General features: G+C 38.4%; 4 protein-coding genes and 1 pseudogene across 6 annotated transcripts; all 5 read left to right on the top strand.

Moving 5' to 3' along the window:
- Positions 1-338: 338 nt before the first annotated feature.
- On the top strand, positions 339-2878 carry LOC104764191 (receptor-like protein 30). Its single transcript, XM_010487676.3, has one exon. It carries the CDS (start codon positions 448-450, stop codon positions 2755-2757), a length of 2310 nt encoding a protein of 769 aa, XP_010485978.1. The 5' UTR covers positions 339-447; the 3' UTR covers positions 2758-2878.
- A 95-nt stretch (positions 2879-2973) lies between these two features.
- LOC104764188 (aminopeptidase P2) lies at positions 2974-7056 on the top strand. Of its 2 annotated transcripts, none has more exons than XM_087503067.1 (13): positions 2974-3451; positions 3714-3839; positions 3947-4066; positions 4198-4480; positions 4600-4772; positions 4846-5100; positions 5329-5480; positions 5562-5752; positions 5862-5970; positions 6057-6211; positions 6292-6384; positions 6516-6596; positions 6801-7056. In XM_087503067.1, exons 3-13 carry the CDS (start codon positions 4029-4031, stop codon positions 6873-6875), a joined length of 1605 nt encoding a protein of 534 aa, XP_087359193.1. In that variant the 5' UTR covers positions 2974-3451; positions 3714-3839; positions 3947-4028; the 3' UTR covers positions 6876-7056. The 2 variants fall into 2 exon arrangements, with proteins under 2 accessions (XP_087359193.1, XP_010485976.2); XM_010487674.3 differs by having other exon boundaries at positions 3004-3451; positions 4205-4480.
- Positions 7057-7145: 89 nt separating this feature from the next.
- LOC147920059 (pentatricopeptide repeat-containing protein At3g05340 pseudogene) lies at positions 7146-9286 on the top strand (annotated as a pseudogene).
- On the top strand, positions 9280-10992 carry LOC104764190 (chaperone protein dnaJ C76, chloroplastic). 2 transcript variants are annotated; one of them, XM_010487675.3, is made up of 7 exons: positions 9280-9541; positions 9732-9812; positions 9897-9934; positions 10050-10129; positions 10259-10339; positions 10427-10535; positions 10614-10992. In XM_010487675.3, exons 1-7 carry the CDS (start codon positions 9341-9343, stop codon positions 10756-10758), a joined length of 735 nt encoding a protein of 244 aa, XP_010485977.2. In that variant the 5' UTR covers positions 9280-9340; the 3' UTR covers positions 10759-10992. The 2 variants fall into 2 exon arrangements, with proteins under 2 accessions (XP_010485977.2, XP_087359195.1); XM_087503069.1 differs by having other exon boundaries at positions 10609-10992.
- Positions 10993-12482: 1490 nt separating this feature from the next.
- Positions 12483-15294, top strand: LOC104764187 (microtubule-binding protein TANGLED). Its single transcript, XM_010487673.3, has 4 exons — positions 12483-13154; positions 13474-13616; positions 13702-13760; positions 13985-15294. Exons 1-4 carry the CDS (start codon positions 13065-13067, stop codon positions 15160-15162), a joined length of 1470 nt encoding a protein of 489 aa, XP_010485975.1. The 5' UTR covers positions 12483-13064; the 3' UTR covers positions 15163-15294.
- Positions 15295-15922: the final 628 nt, after the last annotated feature.

Below are 15922 nucleotides of genomic sequence, written 5' to 3'. Positions count from 1 at the left end.
GTTCAATTGAAACTAGTTTATAGACACCCCTCTCTCACACAGCTTTTTTAAGAATGTGGGAAGTGAGTACTCCGAGAGTCCGAGTATTTTGGTCTCTGCTGCAGGGTAAATAAAACTGGGAGAAGTACCAAGAAGAGTGAAAACTTCCGTAAGCATTGATAGTTGAATCAGTTCATGTAATTTGGAAAAGTTAGCAACAGATAAAGTAAGAAGACACTTTTAGTCTTTTAGACTGTGTTAGCGGAGTCAATATTTGTCTAATAAGTGGGGACAAGTTTGGCGCAAGTGGCACACATCATTGGCTATAGAGAGCGAATTAGGTAGGTGATGATAGATAAGTCTATTAGATAGCTTTTTTACAATTGAGTTTTGTTTTCTTTCTCTTTAAAGAAAGACCAGACCAAGAAACCAGACACCATAGTTTTTGTTACAAAACAAACTACAAGAATGATGATTCCAAGCCCTTCTGGTATTGTTTTCTTTCTCTTGTGTTCCCTCGTTCTACACACTCTTGCAGCATCTCCTAAGCTTCACTATTGCCGTCTTGACCAAAGGGATGCTCTTCTCGAGTTCAAACACGAGTTTCCGGCTCCATCGTTAAGCTCATGGAACCAGAGTAGTGATTGCTGTCTTTGGAGTGGTGTCACGTGCGATGCTAGATCTGGCGAGGTGATTTCACTTGACCTTGGTAATGTCCTTCTTAACAATCCTTTGAAACCAAATAGTGGTCTTTTCAAACTCCAACAACTTAAGAACCTAACTCTTAGTGATTGCCATCTCTATGGAGAGATTACTTCTTCACTAGGAAACCTTTCTCGTCTCACGCACCTTGACCTTTCGAGTAATCAACTGTCAGGTGAAGTTCTTGCTTCAATCAGTAACCTAAACCAACTTAGAGACCTTTTACTTTCCGATAACAGCTTTAGTGGTAATATTCCTACTTCATTTGCCAATTTCACAAAGCTGTCTACTCTAGACATCTCAAACAACCTATTTACATTGGAAAATTTCCCTTTCGTACTACCAAATCTAACCAGCTTGTCCTTTTTAAACATTGCCTCTAACCACGTTAAATCCACGCTTCCATCTGATATGAGTAGACTCCACAACTTGGAATATTTTCTCGTGCGTGAGAATTCTTTTTCCGGGACTTTTCCTACGTCTTTGTTCACGATTCCTTCGTTACAGTATTTTGATTTGGAAGGAAACCAGTTCAGGGGACCTATAAAGTTTGGGAACATATCTTCATCGTCTAGGCTTTCGGATATATACCTTGCTAATAACAAATTCGATGGTCCAATCCCTGAATCTGTATCTGAGATTCAGAGTCTCATTTTACTAGATATCAGCCATAACAACTTAGTTGGGACAATCCCAACTTCAATATCAAAGTTAGTCAACCTCCAGCATCTTATGCTTTCAAACAATAAGTTACAAGGCCAAGTACCAGGTTGCTTATGTGGATTGATAACAGTGAGACTTTCCCACAATTCTTTCAACAGTTTTGGAAAGCCATCATCATCTTCCGGCCGAGAAGCACTGTTTGAGTTGGATCTTGGTTCGAATTCACTTGGAGGACCATTTCCGCAATGGATCTGTAACCAAAGGTTCTTTAAGTTCTTGGATTTGTCCAACAATCTCTTCAACGGCTCAATCCCTCCTTGTTTTAAAAATTCAACTTATTGGCTTAAAGGGCTTGTTCTACGTAACAACAGCTTCAGCGGGATCCTTCCAGACGTATTTGTCAATGCTAGCATGTTAGGATCAGTTGACGTTAGCTTCAACCTGTTGGAAGGAAAACTTCCAAAATCACTGATGAATTGCACTTATATTGAACTTGTGAATGTGGGAAGCAACAGAATCAATGACACTTTTCCATCATGGTTGGCTTCTCTGCCATCGTTACGTGTCCTCATCCTCAGGTCTAATGCGTTCCACGGTTCTTTATATCATGACCACGTATCTCTTGGGTTTCAACATTTGAGGTTCATCGATATATCACAGAATGGTTTCAGTGGAACTTTGTCACCTTTGTATTTCTCCAATTGGCGTGAGATGGTGACATCTGAGGGCTCTGATCTAGGTACGGAGGATTTGTACATGGGGGAGGACGGGCCAGAGTTCAGCCATAGTAATTCGATGACTATGATATATAAAGGAGTAGAGACAGAGTTCTTAAAGATCCCATACTCCTTCAGAGCCATTGACTTCTCTGGAAACAGATTTAATGGGAATATACCTGAGTCCATTGGTTTGTTGATGGAACTGCGTCTTCTCAACTTGTCAGGCAACGCATTCACTGGAAACATCCCTCAAGCATTGGCAAATTTGACAAACCTCGAGACGTTAGACGTGTCTCGTAATCAGTTGTCAGGTCACATTCCTCGAGATCTTGGTAGCCTCTCTTTTCTTTCAACGATGAACTTCTCCCACAACCTTCTCGAAGGTCCAGTCCCACAAGGCACACAGTTTCAAAGCCAAAACTGTTCTATATTCATGGACAACCTCAAGCTCTCCGGACTCGAGAAAATCTGTGGCAAAGCTCATGCCCCGAATTCTACACCACGAGAATCCAAGGAACTGTCGGAACCAAAAGAACAAGTGATTAACTGGATAGCAGCTGCTATAGCCTACGGACCTGGTGTGTTCTGTGGATTAGTTGTTGGACATATCTTTGCTTCACACAAACACGAGTGGTTCATGGAAAAGTTCCGTCGTAACAAGCGGAGATCAGTAGTCATCAAAAGTGCTCGTTGAACACCATCATCTCTAATAATATGTTCTTTGTGTTTGTAATTTTTTACCTTTTGGTATTGTAATAAAATGCTTTCGTGGAATCTGATCAGAAGATAAAATCTCCAACTCGTGCTTCATTTCATATCCAAAGATTGTTGCTTTTCTCACTCGTCACTATTGGTGCTGCTGCCTTGTGCCTTGGGAAATTCAAGTTTTTTTTATAAAAAAATTGGACTAGTGTGGGGGTTGTTATGCAATTATCTTTAGTTATGCATATTTTTTAAGATTTTTAATAATACGGGGACTGTTTTACAATTCTCTCTAAATATACATAACAAAAAGTAATCTATCTTCTCTCAGTCTTGTGGTGATTCTCCTGCTTATATCGCCGGCGATGATTCCTCTAACTCTTTCGTCGCCGTCTCTGACTCGTCTCGTTTTGTTCACCTCACGTTACTCTCACTCTCCGTTCCTCCGCAATTTCAGTTCGCTCCCTTTGATCAACCGGAAATTACTGTATAAACCCCCTTTTGGCGTAAGGTGTCATGCTAGTAGCAGCAATTCTTCCTCCTTCACCGCAAAGTCTTCCAAAGAGATTCGTAAAGCTCAAACCAAAGTAGTCGTTGACGAAAAGCTTACCTCGATCCGGCGGCTGTTCTCTGATCCGGGTGTTGGAATCGATGCCTACGTCATACCTTCACAAGATGCACATCAGGTTCTCTTTTAACCTGTTCTTTCAATGATAAATTGTGTTTGGAATTCATGAAATTAGCTTTGCTCCTGTTTTCGTTAAATTGGTTTTAGTAATGTGTTGCTCTTTTGAGGTTATTTGAGTTGTTTCGGTGAATTTTACATCATAGGAGAGCTTAGGATCTTATGGGAAAGTCACAAATTTATATTTCTTCTTCTAAATGTATACATAAACTGCGTGGATGTTTCATGGCTTGAGTGTGATTTTGTTGTCATATTTGTACTAGAGCGAGTTCATCGCAGAGTGCTATGCGAGGAGGGCTTATATATCAGGATTTACCGGAAGTGCTGGTACCGCTATTGTCACCAAGGACAAGGCAGCTCTGTGGACAGATGGCCGCTATTTTCTTCAGGTTTTTTTCTTTATCATATTCATCCTTTTGATTTCTATCTTGTAGATACATTTGAAAGGAAATGTGAGGTTTCTTATCTACATTCGCTGCAATTAATTGTATCAAAGGCGGAGAAGCAGTTGAACTCAAGTTGGAGTCTCATGCGTGCTGGTAATCCAGGAGTCCCCACGGCAAGTGAATGGGTAGCTGATGTTTTGGCTCCTGGTGGAAGAGTTGGTATTGACCCTGTAAGCTACTATTTAATCCTTCTAATATGTGTTTCCTTTTGTCCTTTGTATTTCATCTGGTATTCATACTTAGATAGCTTCAATATTTGTAGTTTATGATTTGTATTTACAATACTTTGGAATTCATGAAGGGAGCAGTTTCTTTTTTCCGCCGATGCTGCTGAGGAATTGAAGGAGGTTATAGCGAAAAAGAATCATCAGTTGGTTTACTTGTACAATGTAAATCTTGTGGATGAGATATGGAAGGACTCAAGGCCAAAGCCTCCAAGCAAACAAATAAGGATACATGACTTGAAGTATGCTGGTGTCGATGTGGCCTCAAAACTGTTGACTCTGAGGAATCAAATTATGGATGCTGGCGCATCTGCCATTGTGATATCCATGCTTGATGAGATTGCATGGGTGCTTAATCTGGTAATACTCTAGATTAGCACCTTACCTTTGAATTTGTTAGTTTTGTGCCACTAATCTCGGCTTATTCTTCACTTAGGTCCCAATTTATTGATGTTGTATTGTGCTTTTGCTGATTGCAGAGAGGGAGCGATGTTCCACATTCACCTGTAATGTACGCATATCTGATTGTAGAGGTTGACCAAGCCCATCTCTTTATAGATAGTTCTAAAGTTACGGCGGAGGTAAAAGATCATCTGAAAAACGCAGGGATCGAACTTAGACCTTACGATTCCATTCTTCAAGAAATAGATAGGTAAGAAATTGATTGTACATGTCCATTTATAAGCTTCAGAAAAAGGAATCTACCTCACTTTGAGTTTTCTCAGTCTGGCAGCACGTGGAGCTCAGCTTCTGATGGATCCATCATCCCTCAACGTAGCTATCATTAGTACCTACAAATCTGCGTGTGAAAGATATTCGAGGAATTCTGAAAGCGAAGAAAGAGCTAAGCCTAAATTTACTGATAGCTCCAGCGGATATATTGCGAATCCCTCTGGCATCTACATGCAATCTCCTATTTCGTGGGCAAAGGCCATTAAAAATGACGCCGAGCTACAGGGAATGAAGAACTCTCACTTGAGGTAGAGAACCCCATTGCAATACCATCTTTCCCTAATCCATCCGCCTTTAACGTATTCAAGTTTCCTCTTGAAGATTTTGGTTTCTTTTGTACTTTCAAATGCTAAATAACTTAGGTTGACCAAATTTATATGGAGATATGCTGCTGCTGTAGCTCATTTCTGGAAAATTTTGGTTTCTTTTTTCTTTTGTATGTGAAATGTCTTTGGCTCACCACTTATTTTATGCAGAGATGCTGCTGCTCTAGCTCATTTCTGGGCTTGGCTGGAAGAAGAAGTGCATAAGAATGCGAACCTAACAGAGGTAGATGTGGCTGACAGGCTCCTTGAATTTCGTTCACTGCAAGATGGTTTTATGGATACAAGCTTCGATACAATAAGTGGTATGATTATTGTCACCTTCCACATAGTCAATATACACTCAGTGAGTGATATGCATTCCTTTCCTCAAATTACTCTTGCAGGTTCCGGTGCAAATGGTGCTATTATACACTATAAACCCGAGCCAGAGAGCTGCAGTCGTGTAGACCCTAAAAAACTTTTTTTGCTGGATAGTGGCGCTCAATATGTTGATGGAACAACAGACATCACAAGAACAGTACATTTTAGTGAACCTTCTACACGAGAAAAAGAATGTTTCACTCGAGTTTTGCAGGTGGGAGATTTGGCTCATCTTTTTCCCATCATTTTTGATGACCATTGATTACCTATCTTGAACAGACAAACCTGTGTGGGTTGCTGTCTGATTGGTTTTTTGGTTGTAGGGTCATATAGCTCTTGATCAAGCCGTGTTCCCAGAAGGTACTCCTGGTTTTGTATTAGATGGGTTTGCACGCTCTTCTCTGTGGAAAATTGGACTTGATTACCGCCATGGTACTTTATTCGATCTTTTGACCTTTCTTCACGAACAACTTTTTGTCAGGAACTCATGCTGATCTGATATTTTTTCTGCCTAACAGGGACTGGACACGGCGTAGGGGCTGCACTCAATGTGCATGAAGGTCCTCAAAGTATTAGTTTTCGGTATGGAAACATGAACCCTCTCCAGAATGGCATGATAGTAAGCAATGAACCTGGATATTATGAAGATCATGCATTTGGGATCCGAATTGAGGTGCGACTTGGTCACCAGTCCATGACAGTCTTTATAAGATATATAAGATTAGTTAACAATTGTATGGTCTGCTTTTGCAGAATCTCCTTCATGTGAGAGATGCTGAAACACCAAACCGCTTTGGTGGAGTTACATACCTTGGATTTGAGAAGCTTACATTCTTCCCCATTCAGGTATGGAGTGATCCCCATTCGTCTGATCTAACTCGCATTCATTTGGTCAGAGGAACCTTCTGGTTTTCTTCTAGCTTTTCGCCTGTCCTTGCATTTGATCTCACACATTTCTCACTCACCAAACCTTGCAGGCAAAAATGGTTGATGTTTCTTTGCTATCTGATACTGAGATTGACTGGCTTAATAGTTACCACGAGGAAGTCTGGGAAAAGGTTAGTCCACAAAACTACTTTTGACTTACCTTCTCCAAAAGACAAGTAGATGAGTCTAAGACACAAGGCCTGCATGTGCCTTCGAAGCAAGGCATATCAACACATAAAAAGGAAACGTGGCTTTGATTGTCTTATTAGCGAAATAGATCAAAGTCTTTTACATACAGCTGCAGTTTTATGAACCGGGTAATATTTCTTTGGCAGGTTTCACCATTATTGGAAGGTTCTTCAACTCAGCAGTGGCTCTGGAACAACACAAGACCGTTAGCCAAACCATGATCAAACCCCGCCAAGTGTTGTTTCCACCTGCAAACTAAGACTTGATCCTTAAGGATTATAACCAGAATCTGCTCCTTTTATATTGATCGTGTATTCGTGTGTGTAAATTACAAACAGAGAAATATGATCTATCCTATTTCCTGTATTTTACACACAAAAAAAAAGTCCCAACTTTTACTAATATTCTCAAATTGCATAAGCATCTCTTCCAGAAGCTAAATTCAACCCAACCTCTTAAAAACTGAAATTTCTATCCCAAACTATTGGCGAATGAATTCGAGATGGATGATTCAGAAACTGACCTCTCACCTTCCTCTTTGCTTGTCTACCGTTTTGTGCCCTTCGAAACTCCTAATCCGGCAAAGCCCAAGTTATCAAGTCTCCACTTTTCTCCTCAATCATGTCGATATGAGCCTTCTCTTATCCATCTGCGGCAGAGAAGGCTGGTTTCCTCATCTGGGTCCTTGTCTCCATGCTTCCATTATCAAGAATCCTGAATTTTTCGAGCCTGTAGATGCTGACATCCATCGAAACGCTCTTGTCGTTTGGAACTCTTTGCTTTCTCAGTATGTGAAATGTGGGAAGTTAGTTGATGCGCTCCAGTTGTTCGACGAAATGCCCATAAGAGATGTTATCTCGCAGAATATACTGTTTTACGGGTTTCTGAGGAACAGAGAGACCGAGTCTGGTTTTGTATTGCTTAAACGAATGCTTGGGTCTGGTGGGTTTGATCAAGCGACCTTGACGATTGTTTTATCAGTTTGTGTTACGCCAGAGTTTTGTTTGGTGACCAAGATGATCCACGCTTTAGCAGTTTTAAGTGGCTATTATGACAAGGACATATCTGTGGGGAACAAACTGATCACATCCTATTTCAAATGTGGGTGTTCGGTTTCTGCGAGACGGGTTTTTGATGAGATGGCATCACATAGAAATGTCATCACATGGACAGCTGTGGTTTCGGGTCTGATAGAGAATGAGTTACATGAAGATGGTCTAAGACTGTTTAGTTTGATGCGTAGAGGATTGGTCCATCCAAACTCAGTAACTTATTTGAGTGCTCTGGCTGCTTGTTCTGGCTCACAGAGGGTGGTGGAAGGGCAACAGATTCATGCCCTTTTGTGGAAATTTGGGATTGAATCAGAATTATGCGTTGAGAGTGCGCTAATGGATATGTACTCTAAATGTGGAAGCATTGAAGATGCGTGGAAGATTTTTGAGTCCACTGAAGAAGTTGATGAAGTTTCCATGACTGTGATATTAGTTGGTTTTGCACAAAATGGGTCAGAGGAAGAAGCTATACAGTTCTTCATTAGAATGCTTCAAGCTGGTGTAGAGATTGATGCAAATGTAGTCTCAGCTGTTCTTGGAGTTTCGTTTGTCGATCATTCTTTGGGTCTAGGCAAGCAACTGCATTCTTTGGTTATCAAACGAAAATTCTCCGGTAACACCTTTGTCAGCAATGGACTCATTAATATGTACTCAAAATGTGGAGATCTGACTGATTCACTAACTGTCTTTAGACGTATGCCTAAGAGGAACTATGTTTCATGGAACTCGATAATTGCAGCGTTTGCTCGCCATGGTCATGGATTAGCTGCCTTGAATCTATACGAAGAAATGATTACACAAGACGTGAAGCCGACAGATGTTACCTTTCTATCTCTACTTCATGCTTGTAGCCATGTAGGGTTGATCGATAAAGGCCGAGAACTCTTAAACGTGATGCAAGATGTCCATGGGATCGAGCCTAGGACAGAGCATTATGCCTGTATTATTGACATGTTTGGTCGTGCTGGTCTTATGACAGAAGCAAAGAGCTTTATAGACTCATTGCCTATCAAGCCTGATTATAAAATTTGGCAAGCATTGCTTGGAGCTTGTAGTTTTCATGGTGAAACAGAAGTAGGGGAATATGCAGCTGAACAGTTAATTCAAACTGCACCTGATAGCTCAGCAGCCCATATCTTGATGGCCAACATTTACTCATCCAGAGGGAAATGGAAGGAGAGGGCGAAGACGATCAAGAGAATGAAAGCAATGGGAGTGACTAAAGAAACAGGCATAAGTTCGATTGAAGTTGAGAATAAAACACACAGCTTTGTGGTTGGGGACAAACTACATCCACAAGCAGAGGCTATATATGATGTTCTGTCTGAATTGTTTCCGATTATGGTGGACGAAGGTTACAGACCGGATAAGAGGTTTATTCTCTGTCATACAGGTGATGACAGAAACGGCACAAGTGTCTTAATTCCTTAAAAGCCTTCTCTCAATATACATATCAAGAATAGAGAATATCCATGGAGTCTTGTAAAGTTTGATTTTTGGTAGTTGAAGACCTCTCTAGCTGAAACAGAGGCTTCACTGTTTTGTCTCTCTATCTTAATATATGGACATTTGTCTGGTCACCGGTTAAATCCTTAAAGGGACAAACTTAGGGAAGAGAGAAGGTTAGAGATACAATGGAAGGTCTTCGTTTATTTGCTTCGGTACCTAGAATCGCTTTCTTCTCCAATTCAAGAAATTCAAATTCTCAGCGATTCATCTCCAGTTGCAGAGAGAAAAGCAGAGAAGATCCACTCTCTAGCTCTTCACCGTACTCTATACTTGGCGTAGAGCCAAGCTGCTCATCTTCTGAGCTAAAGGCAGCTTTTCGTGCGAAAGTATGCATCCAATAATCACTAATCTGTACTTTTCTTTCCGCTAAGTATTTCCTTTTGATACGATTTGTTAATGGGTTCTGAGTTGTTCTTGACACACTCTTAACTTGTCTTTGTTTTTCCCCTCCTAGTTTCTCAAGTTTTGGATTTTTCACATCTATCAGTCTTGTTGACTATTTTGTGCTTTGCAAAGGTGAAACAATACCATCCTGATGTAAACAAAGAGAGAAGCAACTCTGATATTATGATCCGTCGCATTATCCAGGCATATGAGGTAACATTAACTTGTTCTACACCATGTGAGCAGATTTGGCTATAACTTAACTACAGTAGCTCAAAAGTATTAATTTTTTTGCAGATGTTAACAAACTATAGCCGGTCAGAGATAATTGAAGGGTATACTCATAATACATTTTTAGCAAAATCTATTAATAACAACATAGGAATGATTTTCGAATTCGGCCCAAAACAACCAAGTAATGTTTTTTTTCTTCTGTGAATTGCATACTAGAGAATGCTTGTACCCTTTTGACCATCCAGAGTGTGAGGCACTTGACGTGTTTGTGAATGAAGTCCTCTGTGTTGGAAAAAGTACCAAACTTGCTTCCTCTCTTTTTTATTTAGCTCTTTTAGCTGCTCCAATTCTTCTTGAGCATCGTTTGGAGAGAAGATTTTTAAAAATTATGTTAAGAATGTATACTTGTTTCTCTCCAATTTCAGGATGTTCGTACCCATGCTTTAAAACAGCTCCTCAGGTCTTCTCATGTGATACAACTGGAACAGCTCGAGCAATGCCCCAAGGTACGGATGGTTTTTACTCCCTCCATATTCACCCTCTATATAGCTCCGTTTCTTCTAATAATTTATGCTGTGTATATATATGATCAGGGCATGGCGAAGATTACCGTGTACAGTCTGCAGTTAATCAGTGCCCGAGAAATTGCATACATTATGTCACACCATCACAGAGAATTATTTTAGAAGAGTTACTTGACAGGTATATATATGCTTCTCTCTACCCTCCTTGAGATATTTCTCTGTGGTTGTGAATACTCATTTCTCGTCCTAAGTCCAGTGTCTTGGGAAAACCTTATGATTGTTCCGCGGAATCAGAATTTCTCTATGCTCTTATCGTCAAAGCTCAGTTTGAGAACAATCGGTACCAGAAGCCAAAAAAGAAACAACCTGAATCTTCAGGAAAACATGTAGACTGGTTCTGAAGTTGAACATTTAAGTCCACGGAAGAAGTTGATGAAGTTTCCATGACTGTGATATTAGTTGGCCTAGCACATAATGGATCAGTCCGTCAGTGAACGCAGCTATACTGTTCTTTATTAATATGCCTTCAAGCAGGTGCAGAGACTGATTTCTTTGTTCAAAACCAAAATAAAAGTGCTCAATGATTGATAACATTGTTCCGTTGGTTATATGAGTAATCTTTAAACTTAAATAAAGGAAATTAGAGCCATGAGAAACGAAATTCAATGAAAGAAACAAAAAAAAACTTGAACTCCCAAACAGAGTAACATATCACTTAGTTCTTCTCAATCTTGATCTTAACACCCATCATTTTATTTACTCCACTTTCTTTTGTGTGAGGTTCACATCATCAATCTCCTCATCCTTCTACGAAATGTAACAGTATTATAATGTAATGTAATAATTCTATATCTATGAATATTATAGTTAACCTTTTCATTGCATGTGTTTATCGAATTGAATGTGATGAAAAATATTTATAGTGTTTTAAGGAGGTTTTATGTAAATGAGTAGAGATAACCTTGGTGAAGAATTTTAAAAAATCCACGATATTAAGCTTATGTATTTTTTTATTTTCGCTTTTTTAAGACTTATGTATTTTTTTAATAGAATTTAGAAAGTAGTTAAGAAATATGCTAATAATATGCTGTATGATTTTTATAATTCGTAAGAATTAAAACCGGTAATTTGTTATGGCGTTAGAAGGATCTCGATTTTGATTAGTATATTTATTGTTAATCATAGAATTAAAAGCTATAATATTTTATGGAAATATTAGTATATCGAATTTAAGCATTAATTTCGGATTAAATGATTATACTTTGATTACTATTTTAATTGTTAATTGTTAAGGATATAATTAAAAGTTTTAATATGTTATGAAAATAGTCAGATTTCTATTTTAAACTATAACAGTATAACCTCGGTTTTATATTAAGTTTTTTACAAATTTACTTCAATTTTTTTTTGTTATTTATTCAAATTTTCAAGGGATAACTATGTAATTTCTTAAAATCAAAGGTTATTTTGCCAAATGCACTTCAACATTGTTAATAGAGATTCAAAAAACTATTTGAAAAATTAATAGAAATGAAAGGGAACAAACATCTAAGAATTAGGATATTTGATACAATACTTTTTGTACAACTTATGTTCTATTCAAAGATGATGTGAGCCAATCTAGAATGAGATATTGTCTTTCTCACAATTCATAATTTGTAATCATGTAAACAAATAATTTAAATCATTTCTCAATAAATATATTAACAATTGTATGTACATTTTATATATAATTTTATAATTTAAATCAATATTGCATAAAGTGGAACTCGAACTCTGGAAAAATTATCTAGGAGAACATGGTCACCGCCCCATCATATAGGGTGTCCGTGAAATCATGAGGCTCTAATGGGCTAAACCTTTTGTTTCATACGAATCTAGCCTTGTTTATTCCACTTTATAACTCTTTTACCTTGCTAAAGTTTGGTTGTATATAATTTGGATTTTGTTTTTTTTAGAAAAATAATACTAAATTCCCTTTATTTTTGGAGATTATAATCTTGTTTTTGATTAGTTAAACTAATCAAAAACAATTTAGCAAGAAGAATTGTTTACCAAGAAGAAATTGGCCAACCAAACCAAACCAAACCAAAAAAAATAGTCTATTGTAGTAGTGTAATAGACCGTTGGATTGGGACCAAACCAAACTAAACCAAATCAAATCAATGGAGCCTCAGTAATTGTTTTCCAAGAAGAATTGGCAAACCAAACCAAACCAAAAAAGAAAATAGCCGTTATTGTACTAGTGTAATAGACCGTTGGATTGGGACCAAAATAATATCAAATTTAAAAAAAAAAAAATAATAATGAATGACGAAAGATCCGTTACGAAAGTAAACCCCTTTATCCGCTCTCTTTCTCTCTCTCAGTTCCCGTGCCTCTCTGTTTGACTTTGCGTTCAGACATTCACCAAATAGACAGACAACCAAAACCCAAACCGAAGAGAGAGTTCGCGTTTATCTTATTGTCCGTAACCTAAAAAAAAGACATTCTAGAGAAATTGAGATCGAGAAAAGGAGATAGAGAGAGAGAAAGAGAGATCTGGGTTTCCTGAAGCTGTTGGATCTTATGGGTGGTTTTATAATTACAAAGGTTTGAGCTTTTTTTAAATCTTCGAAACCCAGTTTTTAGGGGCAAAGAGAGATTTTGTTTTTTTGGGGTTAATGTAGCTGAGAATTGCAAGAAAACTATATAGAAGAAGAAGAAGATGGTTGCAAGAACCCCACAAAAGCAGAGGAAAGTGACGATGGTGGTGCCATCTCTCAACTCAGATCTTCTCAAGGAAACTATCTGCAAGGTATTTTTTTCCAATTTAATACTACAAGATTAGCATAAAGTTTACAACTTTTAATTATTTTGTTATCTTTCCAGAATTTGCAAACGCTCCAGTTCTAAGGCTCCTTCCCACTATGTTTTAAGCTTTTAATTAGTAACTGAACCCACTGCAAATTAAAAACCTTTCGATCATCTGGCCCCAAGTTTTAAAAAGATCTTTCTTTTAATTATAGTATAACTTTATTTCATTTGATGTGTTCATGTTAATTAGAGTATGAATTATAGAATTTGGGATCTTAACATTAGCTGATTATGGTCAATTTTGGTATGAAATTGTGAAGGTTGACAAATGTATGGAAAGACTGCAAGAGCTACAATACACAATTGCTGGAGGTACCAAAGTTGTCTCTGGAGTGAACCTTAGCCCTCGAAGTACCAGAACTTATCTGAAGACTAGCCTTAGATGCAAGCAAGAAACTCTAAGGTAAAAAACAAATCAAAAGAAACAAAACCTCAATTATCCATATTCAGGTTTTCATTACTCTTACCTTGTTACATTGTTGTTGTAGGATCAAGAATGCTACTCATAAGAAATCTCCAGTAGGGAAGTTTCCAGCTTCCTCACCAGGTAATAGCTCTATCTCATCATTCTCACAACATCTACACACAAGCATTATGCATTTATAATAATGGATCACACACACCACAGGCTGTCAAATGATAATCGATTGTGTTTGGTAATGTTGTACAATTGTTATTAGGTTATTGGATTATAATCTCCTTCTTTCACCAAGTTAGTCATAGTTTCTACTGAATGTGCAATGTATAATTTATTTTGTGTAATATATACAGGAGACTGGAGGAAATTGTCACTCCCAGCAATGCTACTTGGTGAGACTGTAAATGAAATCTTACAAGCCTCACAGGTCACAAGAGACATTGTAGATGCCATAGCACCAAAGAAGAGTAGGGAGTCCAGGAGATTAACAATGTCACAAGAAGACGATGGCCCTAAAACACCCGAGACACAACGCAAATCCCGGGAACAGAACCCTGAAACTGTCAGTACCAACATCAAAGCGAGAAGGAAGAGAGAGAAGCAGAACAGACGATCAGAATCAGATTATCCTCCTTCTCTACAAAGGGCTCGCTCAAGAATTGTGTTCAGAACCATCTCTCCACAGAAAACAGCAGAGAAGGTTCAAGTAAAGGGAAATGGTGACAATAGCTTTCGTCATTTGGCTAACAGGGTTTCACCAAAGCACAAACCTTGGGTTAAAAAGGCGGTTCTTTTTCCAAACCCTCTGTTTATTTCCGGTACCGCTACACAACAGGCCAAGTTCAGTAGAACAATGTCTCCGGTCATAGCCAGAAATGAGATATCAAGCATCAAGAACAATAAAGAGACTCCTCACAAGTTCTTGATCAAATCTCCTCCCACATCAGCATCTAAGTTTCAGGTCAAGATCAAGAGCCCACCTAAGGTCTTGGTTTCTCCTACAAGAAATGGCGGTAACTTGGCTCGGAGGTCACCTAGAGGTTCCAGTTCTCCTACAAGAAACGTTACCATTGGAAAGAAGTCACCTACAGCGTCGATTTCTCCTGTTAGAAACTTGGGAAAGAGGTCTCCAAAGCTATCAACAGCTGCTAAGCTCAGAAGATCATTTACTCCTACGAGAAATGGCTGTAACTCGGCCCGTAAGTCGTCCATTTCTCCAAAAAGAGTCACGCTTCAAGCATTTCTTTCTCCGGCAAGAAATGGAAACTTTCATAAGAAGTCACCCAAAGCTTCGATTTCTCCTACTAGGGTGAACAAGTCGCAGAAGCTGTCAACGGCTGCAAAGTTCAGGAGGTCGTTTTCGCCATCGAGACTAGCGATGAGGCTGGTGTCTCCAATGAAGAGCAGGAAAAGTATGGCCAAGTGTGATGATCATCATGAGATGGTGAGTGGATTGAAACAGCGTCCGGTTTTGGTTCCTAAGAGATTCTCGATGGGGAGAATCGAGAATCTAGTAAGACTTACTTTGTAATTCAATCAGATATTCTTTGATTTCTGATGTGTTTAAATTTGTGTGATGTTGATAAGTTATTCTTTCAGATGTTTGAACGTCAAGAATTACGTATGGGGGAAAAAATAATTTATCAAGTGGTATTTGTTTCAAGTGTGGGTGTAGTTTTAGGTATCAATTAGAGGTATTTTACACAAAAACCACAAATTCATATGAATACCAAAAGCAATTGGGTTATAGTGGAGTCACACTTTTACAACCCATATAACCCAAAAATGAATTCAAATCAAAACAGACCTACAGATAACTTTTTTTTTCTTTAATATATGCAACAATCTCGGTCAGAAAATTTAACTTTAGAAAAATCTTTTTTTTTTCCATCATATTTTAGATATTGACCAAAAATGATAGTTCACTTGTTATGTGGCTCTCTCTCTCTCTCTCTCTCTCTCTCTCTCTCTCTCTCTCTCTCTCTAGTAGTAGTGGACCTTTTGGAATGGTCTACTTTCCAGGGAACTTTGTAGTGTTATCTTAAAGCCAACAGGCAATATCACCAATTTCATAAAACTCTAATAAAAGTTGGGCTACCAACTAGGTCCTCACTTCCATTTGCTTTTAAGTCCTCACTTCTCAATTTCTTGCCTTTTCATGACATAAAAGCATTTAAAGATGAAATTTGACTAATACTTTCATCTTTATTACATTATCTTTCACAGATTTTGATCATATGCATTTAACGTATGGGGGACATAGCCATAACATATCTCTGGATGATGTATTA

The sequence above is a fragment of the Camelina sativa genome, chromosome 19, assembly GCF_030686135.1.
Source record: "Camelina sativa cultivar CO46 ecotype springtype chromosome 19, ASM3068613v1".
NCBI lineage: Eukaryota > Viridiplantae > Streptophyta > Magnoliopsida > Brassicales > Brassicaceae > Camelina > Camelina sativa.
Note: the sequence above shows the minus strand (reverse complement) of the source record. Positions and strands in the feature narration are given on the sequence as shown.